General features: G+C 41.2%; 2 protein-coding genes across 2 annotated transcripts; one reads left to right on the plus strand and one right to left on the minus strand.

The window, feature by feature from the left end:
- Positions 1-1511: 1511 nt before the first annotated feature.
- LOC122779267 (LRRN4 C-terminal-like protein) lies at positions 1512-4262 on the minus strand. The gene is made up of 2 exons (XM_044041434.1): positions 4090-4262; positions 1512-3374 (listed from the first exon to the last, which is right to left on the minus strand). The coding sequence occupies exon 2, from the start codon at positions 3367-3369 to the stop codon at positions 2644-2646; it is 726 nt and encodes a 241-aa protein (XP_043897369.1). The 5' UTR covers positions 3370-3374; positions 4090-4262; the 3' UTR covers positions 1512-2643.
- Positions 4263-11464: 7202 nt separating this feature from the next.
- si:ch1073-224n8.1 (zinc finger protein 70) lies at positions 11465-15262 on the plus strand. Its single transcript, XM_044042931.1, has 2 exons — positions 11465-12602; positions 13103-15262. The coding sequence occupies exons 1-2, from the start codon at positions 11885-11887 to the stop codon at positions 14068-14070; spliced, it is 1686 nt and encodes a 561-aa protein (XP_043898866.1). The 5' UTR covers positions 11465-11884; the 3' UTR covers positions 14071-15262.
- The last annotated feature ends 2132 nt before the right edge of the window (positions 15263-17394 follow it).

A 17394-nucleotide genomic window follows, 5' to 3' on the forward strand; every position in this document is an offset into this window, starting at 1 on the left:
TCATTTCTGCGCCGCATCATTTCACCAGAAGCACAAAATTCACCAGAAACACTTTTCTGTGTGTCCGATAACGATGTCAGTCTGTCATTTTAGATCATTTATGAACCATGACGCTGTTAAAACCTCATTTGTGCTGAGTCATGTCCAAGACATAGATCTCCAGCTGTGTAACAAATGTTGGTGAAGCATGCGATGACGATTCCCATCCCAAAAAATAACCCATGGAAAGCGAGTGGCCCCCGATTTAGGGAGGGGCCCCCTGGCAAGGCGATTGCCCAATTTGCCTGTGTCGCAATCGCTCTTGTGCGGGTGAGGGCGTGCGATCACGTGAGCTGTGTGTGGAAAAACAAAGGCAGTCGAGTGTAAATCTGAAAATGTAAATAAAGAGCAGCTGAAGTTCTTTGGACGTGTTGGTCATGGTCAGATGGTAAATGAATCCAGGGTTGGATGCCGTTGCGACTTGCCTCTTTCTCGGGGTGTGTCCGTGTCTCTCTGAGATGGAAATATTGCCTTTTCTTCCAGTGCAAGAAGAACCAGGTTCTCCACCAGGTCGGAACAAGGGCCTCTCTTCAGTGTGTGTGTGTGTGTGTGTGTGTGTTCTCCAGCAGCCAAAAACATACAATATGGTAAATTGGACACTCTAAATTGACCATAGGTGTGAGTGTGAGAGGGGTGGTTGTTTGTCTGTGTATGTGTCCCTGTGATTGACACAGCCCCATGACCCTGACGTGGAGGATAAAGCGGTAGATGGATGGATGGATGGATGGATCAATCCAAAAAGGTTGTAGGTCAAGCTCTTCTTTATCCACTCTGAGTGAGAGAGGACGCACACAGACATGAGCGACAAAGCCGCTGCGAGGGGAAATGCGCTGCAGTCTTTGTTTTACTTATTTCTTTTCTCATTTGAACGTGTTAATTTTATTCAGCGAGGCCGCTCGTCTCTGCAGCGCTGCAGCTCCCGGGGTGTGGTTGCTTAGTAACTTCGGAATGTGACAGGAACGGCCCTTAATAATAAAAAAGAGTGACTGTATCACGCAATACTGGTATTGGTATTGTTTCCAAGAGATGTTTGTCAAATCAGTAAAAACCTCACGTTATGTGAAACATCTTAACTTAAAGGGATAGTTCGGATTTATCTGGATTTATTTGGCACTATTTTTTTAAGTAGCAGGTCCAATGGGATGTCTTTATGAACCGGATTACACAGATGTGGAACTTCATCAGAGAGAGAGAGACACGATGGCATGTTGTGATATACTGATGAATGGCGGTTTGATTGTTCATGTTTTCACGTGCTCTGTCCTGGAACTACTTTTCCCTGCTGGGAATCAGGAAAAGAAAACTCTTCAATTTTATTAAGGGACCTCAAAATATCTCCTGTGACCCATCTGTGGGTCCTGACCCAGTGTTTGGGAATCACTGATAAATCATGATCACCTGGAAATCTTGTGCCATTAAACCCCCACCCACCCACACACACATGATTTCTTCATGAAAACATTCAAAGTTCCTTTTTTTTTTTTAACAAAAAAACACAGTTTATTTAAAATGGGAAATCATGGATTGTGAGCACTGCACAACAACAACAGTGTGTTTCTCATCTTTTCAGCACATGTTGTGTTCTGACTCTGTCACTGTTTGTGGTTTCTGTGTTTCTGGGACGTTCCATCTGCGGCCGCGCGCATAAATCTGCCCTCGCATGCTTGTGCGCTGTGACCCATGCAAAACGTTTCCATTCCAGTTTAAAGGCAACTGCGCACACTGTGTACACTATGAGCCACACAAGCTACACCTTCAGGCCAATCAGCACAGTGTTGTGTGTCCATGTTACATGTGTTGGATGACTTCTGGAGTCGGAGAGAAAACGACTGGAATGAAACCAGGACTGTGAGACATGCAGATAAAGGCTTGAACATGAGATAAACTGGCAGGATTTAAACATTGGACTTTCTTCTCTTTTCATCATAGAATACATTTTAAAAAAGAAAAAGAAAAAGAAGCACAGCCTGAAGCTTCTCACCAGCTCAGAGATGGATGTGTGGAATAAGAAGAGCCTAAAAATCCATATCCGCTGAAAGGCTATTGTATGACAGCTGGAAAAACAGCACCGAGCGCTCGTGTTCTGACACAACTTCCGACGAGAAGACGGATGGAAAAACACACCCATCCAAAAGAAGTACACGTTAGACACTTGAACAAACGTGTGCAGTCGTTTTTGGACTTTTAAATCTAAAGTCTAAAGAAAATGATGATCACAAACACAACATATTCATTCCTTTAAACCACAGTCCGGCCACTCACACTTTACTTAAATACATACAATAAGGAGCTCTCACAGAGAGCTGTAAATGATTGAAAAGATTGGACTGCGTCTACAGTATATATTCTATATCATTCATTCATTCATTTAGTGCTTTTTTTTTCCCTCCAGTATAAACCCTTTCATTTCTACTGGATGAAATGAACGTGTCTGAGTTTCACCCGTTTAAAAACAAAGCTTATAAGAAGAAGTTTCCTAAGATACACAGTAACTCTCTACTTACTGCAAAGCCAAAGCCTGAAAAGAACCTGTATGTGAGATGATGAAACTTGGAAGTGGAAGTTAAGTCACTGCAATAACCCTGAAACGCCTCTGTTGTCCGTTCACAGCGTCTCGTTGGTGGAGATGCTGGCCTCCTGCTTGCGCTGCCTCTTGTGCCTCCACAGCAACACGACCAACAAGAGGAGCAGCAGGAAGCCCAGAGCTCCTCCGATGAGTCCCGCCGTCAGAGGCAGACTGCTCTTTCTGGGATGGTACGTCATGCACGACCCGTCGCTGTCTCCGCTGTCGTTCACCGCAAACACGCACACCTCTGCAGAGTCCTCCACGTCGCCCACGCCGCCGCTTCTTTGGTCCCTCCCAAAGCGACGCCTCTCCTGGTTCCCGACGGTCACGACGTAGGCTGTGACGTGTGAGAGAGGGGCGCACCAGTGAACTATGACCTCTGAGCCATTCCATGACACCGACGTATTGTAAGGAGTCCGCGGTTTGACGTCGTGCAAAGACAAGCCGGGGCACAGACAGCCGGTGGAGGCCGCTAACGAGGCGCACGACCTCTGACCCTCGAGGCACCGATTGTAGTCACACCGCTGAAGAGTCCTTCCATGTGGAGACACTGTGGCGTTTGAAAAAGGCGTGACTGTGTCCTCGGGTTGATCGTAGTCTTCCGTGGATGAAAAGAGGTCCCCAGGCAAAGACCCACGTGGCCTCAGAATCTGAGGTTTCGTCCCTGGGACTCGTGATGGTGTTGGCAGCGGAGAGCAGCTGCTCATCAAATACAGGCAGAGAAGCAGCAGGGGAAAAGGAAGGTCCCTGATGGCAGCTGTCATCCTGTCTGGGGATCATCAAAAAGGTCACATTTATTGTTTTGGAAAATGTTTTCCTCGTTCTTTTTTGTTTTTTTTGATAAGGAAAAGTATGAACCTTGTGGTTTTCCAGCTGTGTACATTCAGAGATGTGGAATGTAAATTGAGTTTCATTTGGAACTCTCAATGGTTTCCTGACAACTGTGTGATAAACAGTCAATTTAAATGTGAGCGTCCGTTTGTCATTGTCTTAAACACATGTGTGTTTCCAGATGCTGTGAGGAAAACACTTCAATATGTCAACAAAAGTCTTTCTGCACTATACCAGTGACTAACATTATCTAGTTAGTAGAAATGCCTTATAATGAGACATGTTTATCAGTGATTTATGGTCCCCCGCTCCCCTTTTTTTTATACAAAGCTGCCGGGAATAATTCTAATTTACTTCACACTAATTCAGCATTCCAGACGCTATTGCACAACAGGTCCAAATGCCTACACACCCAAGACACAGCTCTACCCAGTCAGCTGGATCGAGTTACAGAAAAAGCACCATGTGCCATTTCCACACGGCTCCACGGAAACACATGTGAGAGCTGTGCTTGTGCGGTGAACGTGCACAGGGCGACAACAATGACGTCTGTTGAGGGAAATCAAAGAGCTGTTGGTATGAAACGTAGAGCTGAAGCGTGAACTCTTTGCTCTTGTGTGAAAAGTGAAAAATATCCAGAGATATAAGCTTACCTGTTGCTTGCAAAAAAAAAGTTTCCACTCTGTCAGAACACGTCAGGAGCTCCTTTCAACCTCGTCGTCCCTCCACTTGCTCCCTGCTCTTGCTCTCTGCCTCTTTTATATGTTTTCCTTCTCCCCAACAACAATCACCTCCTTCTTTCTGTCCTCCCACAGTCAGTCCCCCCTCTTCTCTCCCTCATTCCCCTCTGCACCAGCAGCTCCACCTCTCCTCTTGCTGAATGGTTTAGTAATATGAGTGAGTGAGTGAGTGAGTGAGTGAGTAACGTTTGCGATTATAAAACATTACTGCTGTGTGATTTCATATCAAGTGGATTTCTGTGAATTCCACCACAGGTTTTTCAGAGTGTGTCTGATTTGTTAATGAGCTGCTGTTCTCCTTTTTAGGGGCTGAGTCAAGTGGAATTGGATGTTCCAGACCTTTGATTCATTCCAGTTACTCATCGTTGACACAATTAATGGTAGACCGCTTATCCTTAACCTTCTTAGTCGCCTAACCTCTCACCTAAATACAATTTATGACGCTGCCGCGAACCCAAAAGGGCTGAGACTGTTGTGCAGCTGCTGCTGCCGTAAAGACCGGAAATGAACCCGAGTGCACGTTGTCTGGAAATGACTTTTGCTGAGCTGCTTGTTTACAAAATATAATTTGACTTCCCATATTCACAGTAGGCTACATTATGTGAATATTGTGTGTATGATTTTATAGTAATTGTATTATAAATGTCTTTGTTCACCGTCACTTCACAATTGGGCCATATATTACTGTGGTTTGTACAATACTGTACACTTTAGGGGAGTTTCCTGTAAGTCATTTCACAATAAAACACAAACATACTGTATTAAATTGTTAATCATCGCAGTTAAAGTCACTGAAATGATGCGATGATAAATCACTTTATTGTGAAATTTCATATAATCATCACATTGTATCCCTCTTATATGTAATGCGTTGTTATTTTTATTATTATATTATTATTATCATTACTACGACCTTAGTTAATCAGGAAAACTTCACTGAGAGTAAATAGAAAGTACTGGCAAAGACAGAAAAAGTGACAAATAACAATTTAAACCACGTAATATTCATCAAATAGTATGTCAAAAAATATATAGTCCACCATGAAATGGAATTTAATAACCTTCTTTTAAACCAGCAAAGTTGAACGCCATGTTCTCCAAATTCAGTACAGACCTTTTATAATAAAAGAAATAATAATAATACAAGTCCTGTGAGTGCAGGTGATCATTTCTACCACTTTTAATAATAATTTAGCACCGTAAGTGCGGAGGTAATAAAGCCAGGATTGCCTTAAAGATAAAAATATGCCAGTGACTGGATCTATGGACAGATAAAAGCGTCCATCCATCCATCCCTGTCAAACAAAAGGCTTTAAGGCCTTACTCAGTATTACCTCCTCCTTCTCATCCCTTATTCTTTCCTTCATCTTCTTTTTATTACAGCATATTACATAACACGTTTTACTGTCCGTCTTCTTTGTATTTGCATCTCTGCGTACAGTGAGTGACTGGTTTGCGTCTAAGTCCTCACAGGGAAGAGTGTGGGTGTGTAAAGCGTGAGGCAGATGCACTTATTTGTGTGTAGGCAATGCTATGTTTATATGTTGTATAACATGACGTGTGTGTGTGTCTAATATCTGACTCTGTATTGACTGATTATTGATCCTATTTTAATAGTGTGTCTTATTGGTCAGTGAGGAATGGAAAAGGTGATTAATTTGGGTGTTTATTAGGTCATTATTTGTCCAACATACTCATCTAATATGATTGGTAAGTAGATTTGGAATGTAGAAACCATGAAGAGGCCTAACATATTAGTCATGGTTAGTTAACTATTAACCTACAGGCTTCATTATGGACATTTTTGTCCATTTAGAGACATTTTCCCTCTCAATCAGACCATGATTTTGACCATGATAGTGTATATGTTACACTTTTTTGTAAGAAAGTTTTTATTTTTCCAATAGATCAATAGAACACTGTGAAATGCACCATACGTGGCTTGAATCATTAGAGGTCAAAAATGTTCCCTTTTCAAAAACTGTTATTAAAACATTACAGATTCATATTATTCAACATTTGATCATTTTGATCAGGACTGAAGTTGATCAAAAGATTTGACCCCAAAAAAGCTGAAAAAACAGCCACGACTTAAGAGGGTTGTACATTTTAAATCTGATGCTACATGCTAAGTCAGTATTTTGGCAAATCTTTGACTGGTTTCCAAAACAAACAAAAAAAAAAAATCAAACAGGTATTTAAAGGGTTTTTGAACAGGACTGAAGTTGTTTAAGAGATTTTTTGCAGGAAAAAATAGGAATCTGTCATTGGTGGACATTTTTGTCCTCCAATGACTTAAGAGGGTAGTACATTCAAGTAAAGCCAGTTAAGTAATTATAGACCAAGATTTTCAGGGAATTTGATTACTAAGTACCAAACATTTACTGAAATGAATATAAAGTAATATAAATATAAAAAAGATGCACAACTCTTTGTGGACAGGAAATGCAGAAAGTGTGAAGAAGCCTATAAAGATGAGTTAATTATTAGGTAATGATAAGACAATATCAACTAACTGTTAGTTTACCATTAGCTAACATTAGTACCAAATATTTATTAAAAACTGAGTCCACACCGTCATGGATGCTACTTTGGCCTAAAAGGCCTAAAAGATTAGTTAATGATTATTAGTTGATGATTATTAGTTGATAAGTAATGAATTGCTACATATCGAATAGAATGGAATGAATAGATTAGAATGAGCTTTATTGTCATTATACACAGGTACAATAAGATTTTGTGGGAAACTACATGTGTAATTAATAAAATAAATCTCAAACATAAAAATTGCACAGGTGTAAAATTGGACATATTGTGAGTGACCAGTTCGGGAGTTAGAATAGGGTTGCAGTGAGTTATGGATACCACTGCTTGAGGGTAAAAACTAATTCTCAGTCTGTTCATGCGTGTTTTTATTTTTCTGAACCTCTCTCCAGACGACAGAGGTTTTTGGTCAGAGAGTGCCCAGGGTGAGTGCTCTTGAGTCCTGATCCTGTCAGAGTAACTTGAGTTCCATACCCATGATGTGCTGTGCCATTAATCACAAAACTCATGAGAAATGACTGCATAGTCTATGTTTATGTTCCGTACATGTTATAGCTGATCGCTGTAAAGAGTTTAGAGCCACAGATGAGTGTTTTTCAAGTGGAAAACTGTGACACAAATGTGTCTAACCCTCGGGTCGTGTTCGGGACAAATCTGACCGATTTAAACTTAAAACACTCATAAATATTGTGTTTTACATCTGATTGCCTCAAGGCCTCATGATATCCTCCACACAATGCACTTGAACATATAAAAAGTGACTATCACCTCTTTCATTGAATTTTGAGTGTTTTAATCAACTTTGTTACACCTGTGGTGTTCCCGGTCAAAAGTGACCGTCATAGGAAATGAATGGGAATCCAGGCTATATTCATCCATCAGACAGAAAACATCCCCATACACACCACCCCAACTCACTCACTCACTCACTCACTCATTCACTCACACACACATTTCAGACTGAACAATGTCTTTTGCGGGTTCACATCTCGTTCCCGTGCTTATGTGCCGATCCTCCCACGTGAACCAACTTCCTGATGAAACAACTTATAGTATCTTTTCACAAACTAGACAGGTGTCTGTCATGTGAACCCCTTTTTTCCCGTGCTTATGTGCCGATCCTTCCACGTGAACCAACTTCCAGATGAAACAATGTATCATTTTCACACAGACCCCTCTATATATAGCTTGATGTTTGCCTTGCACTCCTTTTACTTGGAGCACAATGAGTAGGCGACTGACCAAGAGGTTCTCTGTGGAAGAGGTTCTCGTCCAGCTTTTTGGACACGATGAAGAGGGCACTGAAATAGATCCAGAGATAGAGGAGGATGTCTCCAAAGTGGAAGACAACACTGATTTGGATCCAAACTATGAGGAGATTGCCCAGTCAACAGATGGAGAGGGAGAGGCACCTGAAGAACAGGCACCTAAAGAGAGTCAGTCCAGTCCAAGAGTGGAGACTTGCTCTGGTCTTCATCCCCCCGGGACAGAGGAAGTAGAGCTAGAGTGGAAAATGTCATGAAGATGACGCCAGGGCCAACACGATATGCAATATCTCGTGTCGATGACATCAAGTCCAGCTTTCAACTCTTTTTACCAGAGTCCATTGAGAGAATTATACTCGAAATGACAAACCTGGAAGGGAAGCGTGTGTTTGGGGACACCTGGAAAGAAATTGACCTGGTAGAACTCCAAGCCTACATAGGTCTGTTGATTTTAGGAGGATTATATCGATCAAACGATGAGGCTACAAGAAGTCTGTGGGATGCAGAGTCTGGCAGGCCTATATTCCGGGCAACTATGTGTTGTGACAACCAGTCTCCAAGGGCATAATATCACAATATTGTTTGCAATATCAATATTGTTTGCAAGGCCCACTCTGACCTGAGTGTCACATGCCAGTCATGTGCATGAATACACACACACACACACACACACACCTTCATGCTGAGTTTTGTCTTTGATTTTCCATTTATTTTTTCCATTACATGTTCATTTTGTAATATATTTTCAGTGCCGATTTGTATTTTCACTGCAGTTATTTTATGTCTAATGCTGTAAATTCAAGTTAAACACTACTTTGCAACATTGTTCACAGCTAAAGAGTATATTGAACAAAAATTTGTGGTGAAAAATGTTTTTTTGTCGTAATTTAAGAGCAGTTAAAACAGACCGGTCAATTTTGACCGGGAACACTAAAGTAAGAGGCGGGAGATGAACACGACCCGAGGGTTAAACAGAACCAAACATTGTGTGACAAACATTGAGTGTCGGAGATTAAGTCACCGGGAAATAAATATCCTACTCGAAATGACACAAAAGTCCAACAGATGGTAACTATTACACAGCTTGTGACATAAGCCCACAGCTTACTCACATTGCCATATTGCCACATGTCGTGGATCACATCACTTTTTCCCCCAAAAGGATTCTGTCATACTGGTATGGACTGATTTCCACCATCAAAACTCCATAAAGAACATGTTTTTACATGTTTTTGTCGTAACTGAAATGAAAGCTGGACAGATGAAAACGAGAAGGTCCTGTCATAAGAAATCCAAGAATCTGAGTGATTTACAAGGTGCTCTCCAACACTTTTGGTTGAAACTCACTGTTTTATCCCATCTCCCCCATTATAAAGAATAAAAAAGAATAAACTGTGTTCAGTATTTTCTGGTCTTAAACTTCAGAATCTAGTAACCCTGAAGAAGTTTAAATATCTGGTGGAGATTTAGTGGTGTTCATTTATGTCTTTAGCTGACTGTGTTTAGCTACAGTGTTATTGCTCCAACACAGTCTACAGTGCCTCCTAGAGTTGACAGCATTATTAACAAAATTATTAATAAAACATTTTCACCAACTATATAAACACACCTGAGCACAAAGTACTAGAAATGTTTAAAATCGGATTGAATTTGTGAAATTTGGTCACAATACGTCACAGAACAAAAGTGTTCACTTGGCTCGTTCTTATGAACAAAAATAAAGGATTGTTTTGTGACTTCTGCACAGTTATTGCTACTTTAAAATGAGATCCAAAATGAATCATCACTTTGATTCAACAAAAAACAACAACACGTTTTTAAAAGCCTGGAGTTGTGTTTTATTCCCACTGCAAATTACCATGGGTGCACCTGCGGCATTAAGGGTTAATAAAACTAATGCTCTTCCATGATACAGCTGTGTGTGTGGATGATTTGTGATATGATGAGCAGTTCATCAAGTGACAGGTAAACTGTCTCTGCATGGGTTTGTTTGTGTGACCCACTCTCATCTATGGGGCATGAACCTCAGGGTGAAGAACCCTGAAGTGTCATTTTAAACTTAAAAATCTGAACTTCAGCTGCTGCACCAGCAAGGTGTTTGTGGCATATTTTACCCTAAATCGTGACTTGCAGGCTGACAAACAGGACGCATCTTTCACTGGTACATTGATTCAATACTCCTTGGTAAATAAATCTGTGTGATTTGGAGTCAGTAGTGCTCAAACTGTCACTCCACTACAAATGTATAACATTGAACTTATTTTTATAATTTTGTAGAATTTTATCGTTATATTGAATACATATCTTCAATCCACCTCGAGCAAGTCACAGCTAACCACAGAATATTTACGTTTTTCTTTTGTAAATTAATGTTTTTATTGTTGTGTAAAGTTAGCTAAGTAGCTGGATTGTAAATTAAGTATCATTAAATTCAATCAAATTGTGCCTGCTGAAGAAAAAAATTGCACACAATTATATTCCCAATGTACAATAGTAGAACTGATATTTAGATAGCTATTGTATGTATGTAAATATTACATTCTGAAACCACACAATACAAAAGACTACAACTAAATCCATGCACGTTATTTATGTCACAGAATAACATTTCAACAAATTCCATAAAGACTCCAGGGTAGAAAAATAAGTGTTAAGCCAAAAAACAATTGTTCGCCCCCCTAGAATAAACTATTACATAACTAATCAGTCAAATGAAAGTTAAAAACCTTTTTATTTTTAATTAACTCACATCTGCAGTACCTGTATGAGCCACAAGAGGGCCATGACCAAAACGTTTTTTTTACAGACATTTATAAGATTAATGCAAAAATAAAATAACAAAAATGCTCAGTTTTAAAAAAGTACAATATAGGCAGTAAACATACTTAGACTGTGGATAAAATAAAAAGACAAACGGTGAATCTAAAACACAAGGCCTGTGTAAAGGAGATGCAAGTTGACCCATGTTCATTTGTTTTGTTCTTCACATGTGGAAACTATTGAACTATCTTTTTTTCTCCTGTCTCTGTTTTGTGGTCTGACATACACATTGGTTATCTCTGAAAATAGACAATATATCTCAGTGTATCCACAATTATATCATATTATTTGAACAGAGTCAGATTCCAAAGTATCTGACTCTGTTAACTTGGTGATTTTAACCCACCATCATGTACTAATTATTTCATTAAATATAATGTATAAAAACATTGGATCTCATTATCTGCTCATATAAAGCCTTGCTCTTTTTTTTGTTTACTTTAATTTTTTATTTCTGTTTCATGTTCCCAATTCATCTCCACTGATTTCCCTGTTTTTTAAAATAAAGTTTTGAAAACAAAACAAAACAAAAAAACATAAAAGAAGGTAGAAGATGAAATTAGTGAGTGTAAAAGTAAAGGCGATGTAACAACCTTCGAGCCCACGCGCGGGGCTAAAACGAATATAGGCAGCGTCTTTGTTTGTTGACGTCATTTGTGTGCGACACGGCAGGCCTCAGCGTAGTACAGTCCTGCGTACAGAAGCTGGAGATGGGTGAGTCGCCGCTGAGGCCCCTGGTATCACAGTATTTTAACAACAAGTGACGAATTTAATCACTTGTAGCACGTTCTTGCCACGGAGACTCCGTGTTTGTTTCACGGCGTTTTGTTTTTGACCCACTGGCGCTGGTTAGCTTCGACGCTAACAGGCTAATGATAGCGGAGAGCGGAGGCAGGCCCGGCGAAGAGTGTGTTTTTGTCAGGTAGACTGTTGTAGACAGATGTCACCGGTAAAACTTTACAGCTACAGCAACAAACTGCAACACAACCCCGCGCCATTAGTCCATTTCGTTTAAAATCTACCGTTTTCAGTAATTCGGTGCGAATCAGCATAGCCCATAAGCTAATTCCATTATAATCATGACTTCCAGGAGGACAGGCTATGCTGGTAGTATGGATTCCTCTCCGTCACACAGCGGCGGCTCTGTCCACAGTGGGAATCGTAAACAAAGTATAATCAACATTTCCGACAGGAGCGGAGCAGAAGCTTGTCATGACCTCAAAGCTGAGAAGGCTCTTGGATACGGAGCCTCGCAGGGCAACATGACTGTGACGTCCCTGAAATCACGTCTGGCTCCAACCATTCAGACTGCCATGTCCGCTGCAGTGGACACTCTGCTGGGGGAGGTGGTCCTTGTGCTCAATGAGACTCAGCAGGAGCTACTCCACAAGGAGCAGGAGAACGAACGACTCAAAGTGAGACTTGAAGTGTCAGAGAGGGAGCTGAAAACTCTGCAGGAATGTCTGTGCAGTGCACAGAAGCTCATAGATCAGCTGCAGATCTCATACTCGGGCCCTCAGTCGATTAGTCAGTCAGTCTTTGCTCCGTCTCTGTCTTCCATGGCATCCCTGTCCTCAGGCCTGGATCGAGACCATCAAAACTCCCGGAACGTGAACGGAGCTGGTGTTGATTTGGGTCTCAGCGGCTCTGTGGATGAATCTCTTCACGGCTTTGAGCCGCGAGACGATTACAAAATGTGCCAACTTTCAATCCAACCAGATGGCTCTGTGACGAACCACGCTCTGGACTCCTTTGCATCCAACACGTCTCACATGTGCTCCGATTCCAGCAGACCAGGTACATTTACTGGGGGGTTGGGATGCAGATGCATAGAGACTAAGTGAAATTTGAAATTTATGGAAGGTTGACTCATAAACTGCTTTCCCACAGGCACTGAGCATTCTGGAGACCTTGTGGAGGGGCTGTCTGTGTGCAAATGTCCACATATGTCCCTCTAGAGATTATCCTCCTGTTATCTTGTATAATGGTTAAGGTCCTAGTGAGTTGATGTGCAAACACAGCAGGAGAAACTCTGGAGGATCCACAGTAAGTTAAAGTGGAAGTGACATGCTTCCTGCTTGTTCACCCCCTCACTTGGATTCTCAGGTGCTTCTCCTGCTCTTGTGTACACACCCCATTCTGACACCCTCCTATATTGTTTAGCATGTGTGAATGATCCAGAGAATATCCAGACCCAAATCTCTGTATTTTACCCAGCATTGTCTAAAAGCAACTATAGATCAATTCATGCTGTATTGTCTCTTCATTAATCTCTGCATGTGTTCAATTTTCTGTAGATGAGAGGCAGTCTCAGGGACCAGGTGGACCATCCAGGTTTGAGATCAAAGAGGAGCAGGGACAAGCTTCAGTCGCTGGTCAGCCCAGCAGGAAGGAGTCTGGGATGCGTGATGACAACCGAGTCGGGGAGGGAGAACGATCGTGTCACAGTGTGGGTGACCTTGGTTATGTTCAAGTAGGGGAGGGAAGTTCTCAGCGTTCGTTTACTCACCCATTGCGGCACCAAAGGCCCGTACGAGAATGTAGCGATGCTTTGCAGCAGGCTGGACTCGATAGACAGAAAGTGATGGCTAGGACTTCTGGACCTGGGAGAGGAATCAGCGTTTCACCAGGCAGAGCAGAGGAGTCCGCAGGACCTTCAGCCTCTGACACAGCAGTGGAGCCCTCTAGTGATCGACCGCATCACTGCTTGGAGTGTGGAAAGACTTTCCGCTTGATTTCCAGCCTGAAGAAACACATCCGCATCCACACAGGAGAGAAGCCCTACCCGTGTGCAGTCTGTGGCCGCCGCTTCCGCGAGTCGGGAGCTCTTAAAACGCACTTGCGTATACACACAGGTGAGAAGCCGTACTCGTGCTCCGAGTGTGGAAACAGTTTCCGCCATTTGGACGGTTTGCGCAAACACCGGCGCACACACACCGGAGAGAAACCCTACGTGTGTGCCATCTGTGGGAAGCGCTTGAGCCGCCTGCAGCATCTCAAACACCACCAGCTCATCCACACTGGAGAGAGGCCATGCTGCTGTCCCTTCTGCAACCGCAGCTTCAAAGAGCCCGCGGCTCTGCGGAAACACATTCGCACCCACCGCGACGAAGGTGGCCACATGGGAGTAGGTGCCAGTGACGACACGGACCCGGACGCCATGGATGATATTAACAACCTCCACCCAGCAGCTCCATCCCCCCAGATGAGGTTTGGCGAGTGGGTAGCAGAGGAAGACGACAGCTCAGTGGTGGACTGTGTGTAGGGAGGATTTAAGCAGTCACTGTCAGTCGGCACTCTTACCATAAGTTTAGAGCGAGATGGATAAGATTATCTCTGGTTAGAATTAAGCCTGATTTATACCACGGATTTGACAAAACTTAACATGTTCCACAATGTTTTCAAATTGCTCTGGTGAAAGGTTTCATCTACAAGTAACCACATGCCTTCATCCGCTCTTTCAGTTGCACACTGTACACGTATCATCCCAAACGGTACTGTCAGCTTGTTTATTTGTATTCCTATGTGTGTTATTGTTCTCCTCGATTTGATAGTGGATGGATTTGATTAAGTTGTTGATAAAACTGATGAGGAAGGGATATTGAATAGTATTGAACTGAGGGGCGCAAAAGGGAGAAGATGTATTGGTCTGGCATTTGAGGATGAAATGACTTAATCTGTCATACTGTGCAACGAGGTATCACGATGTGTGCGTGGGGCAAGATGAGAGGAAAGTGTAGAGTGAGACTACTTTCTGGCTATTTGTGTCCTGTGATGGAGTATAATTCAGGCTACTTATAACTCTGGCCTTTGTAAAGGTTAGTTAGTAAGTGCTGGTTGATCCTTTATTTCTTTTACCCAGTCAAATTGTAATCAGATTTTGTGTGTTTGTGATTGGACGTAAACTGTTGGCCCTAACTGAAACACAGCCAAAGTTGACAGACACCCTCTAGTGGACATTACCATTTCACTCAGCCAGAGCAACAAATTAATATTCATCAGTTAGTTCCGTCTTTTTCATTCTCATGCTGACCAAGAAACACAAATAGTTACGATATAACCATAATCCAACATGATAACTGGCTCCCATGATATGATATGGACTTTAAATTGTGTCCCAACTCTACCTCAGTATCATTATCTATGATTATTAGAACACAAATGAAAATGGGCATTTTTACAGCAGCCATTTTGCACAGTTGCAACTGAGGAAGGTAAATGAACCTCAGCCGTCATTAATCTCATTATTTACACCTGTGATTTTCTTTACCTGTCAAAATGGCTGCTGTGAAAAGGAGCCATTAATTCCCAGTTGACCCATTTGGTCATATTTTATTTTAGCTCATCCTCTTTGCTCATGCTCTGTTTCACCTCCTCCTGTCACTCAGCAGAGCCTCAGCAGTCACACAGTCCTCACGTTTCACCAAGCTGAAGTGTCACGTATGACGAGGGAGAGCGTGTTATTCTACAGGGTTATTTGAAAAAGAGAGGAGACTTGCATTTGTTCACACAGCTGTTTATCATATCTTAGCATTCCCTGTTTTTTATATATATATATATGTATACATATATATATATATGTATACATATATATATATATATTATATATTCAAGCTGCTACTGAATGTAGAAAGCCTCTTTATCTGCATTCGTATCACTGTTACCAGCCAGTTAAAGACATTGTCCAGCACACAAACTCCGGTGCTTGCATGTGCATATTTGCATATTTGTTTCTCTGCTGGCAACTATACCTCTTGGGTGTTTCTGTAAATAAGAATATAGTCAAAGGCGTTTTACCTGGTTTAATAAGGATGGAAAAGTTGATGTGCAACAAGGATTTTCTTTTTCTCTTTTTTTTTTTTAAATGTAACGTGCTTTGTAACCATCAGTGTGCAAACAAACTGTAAATATGGAAGTGTTACTAAATTTCCTCCCCCGATGTTCTCTAATATGATATGAATGATGCATCAGGTTTAACAACAAAGCATAATTCAGCTCTTTTAGCTGTTCTGCAGGTTATTCACCATGTATACTACTATACGGTTCTCTAATGTACATTTACAGTGTTAGTCATTTCACAAGGCACTCAAAATATTCAATAGGTCACTGTGTACCCAAAACATGTTTTAGTTCCTACCTTTTTTTTTTTTTGTGCGTTGCCATACTGTATATGGGGACTTTGCATGCATGTTTAAACTGATATGACATGCTTCCTTAACAGGTCATTAAATGTGAAATGAATTACTTTTTAAATGCCTCTCTTTCCAAAGTATATACCCATAAATCCATCAGTTTCTTCCTGTTACCCTACTGTAACTGTTATTATATTAAAGGGCCTTGTTTGTATCTCTTATCTCTTTGTTTTTGTCTGCTCCATGTCTGATGTTAGGGAGAGATGTCTCCAAAATAATGACTTTATGGTTTAGAATGAGACATATTTACAAGTAAAGTACACAGTAAAACTTTAACCTTAAATCTCTGAGATTAAGCCATTACTTTCTGTCCGTACATTTCATTGTATCATGGTAAGGAAAACCACATTAAACCCACCCCGGTGGAGAGTTTCCACACCATCTAAAACGTTGCCAAACACGCGTGTGTGCACGTGTTGTGGACGCGCCCAGAGACGGATCCTAAATGACACCCTGCTGCTTTCTCAGTGCTGAGTAATGACAACACAAACTGCTATTTGTGGCAGCCTTTAGTGTGATTACAGAAGCTTAACGGGCTGAAAAACATTTCAAGGTATAGCAGTATTTCATCCACAAAACTGCTAACTTTTCTTTTATGCCTTAGCGCTGCCAATAGATACAATTCTCTGGTTTTCATACAGGATTTTCAAGGTTTTAGTTTAGTTTGCGCGATAAATAACTGTAAATTAAAACATTTGTTTTAATCTGTTAACTGCATCCTTCAGTCCCACAGTACCGTAGTAGTTGATATGAATTGCTGTCAATACTAAAGTGGAATTGTGCGTCTAGATTTATTGATGTATTGGCATTTAGTAGCGAGGAGATTCTCGAACAGTGTCTGAACTTGCAAGAATACTTTCATTACTGCGTTGGTTTGGTATTAGACCTTCAAGACTCATGACTCATGAAAAGACCAGCAAAGGCAAACAACAACGCTTTGATATTAATCCAAATGTTTTTCTCAGTAAAAGATCATTTTTCCTGCATTGAGAGTACTTTTAATTACACGTTGGCATCTTATTTTCTGAACTTAATAGTTTTGGTGCATAGTGCAGTATTTTTATATCATCATATATCTATATTACTTCAAACACTCTCCTGTTTATGTCTCGATTATTAAATAATGCTGTTCATTTGTTGATGTTTTCTGTTTCCGGCGTGTAATGCTAAGGTTTCAGTTTTCAGAAGGGAAGTAATTATGTTGTATTAAAAATACTCGGGGATCTGTATTTGCAGTGTGTGTGTGTGTGTGTGTTGGAGGCCACTGGAGCAGTGATGGCGTGCAGCAGAGGCCCGAGAGAGAAATGTGTGAGCAGCTTGTGAACTCTCCGTAGGCCCATACAGTTATTTCCTCAGTGACTAAAAGTAAACACTCAGTTTTTTCTTGGTTTTTTTTG

The sequence above is a fragment of the Solea senegalensis genome, linkage group LG13 (genome assembly GCF_019176455.1).
Source record: "Solea senegalensis isolate Sse05_10M linkage group LG13, IFAPA_SoseM_1, whole genome shotgun sequence".
Classification (NCBI taxonomy): Eukaryota; Metazoa; Chordata; class Actinopteri; order Pleuronectiformes; family Soleidae; genus Solea; species Solea senegalensis.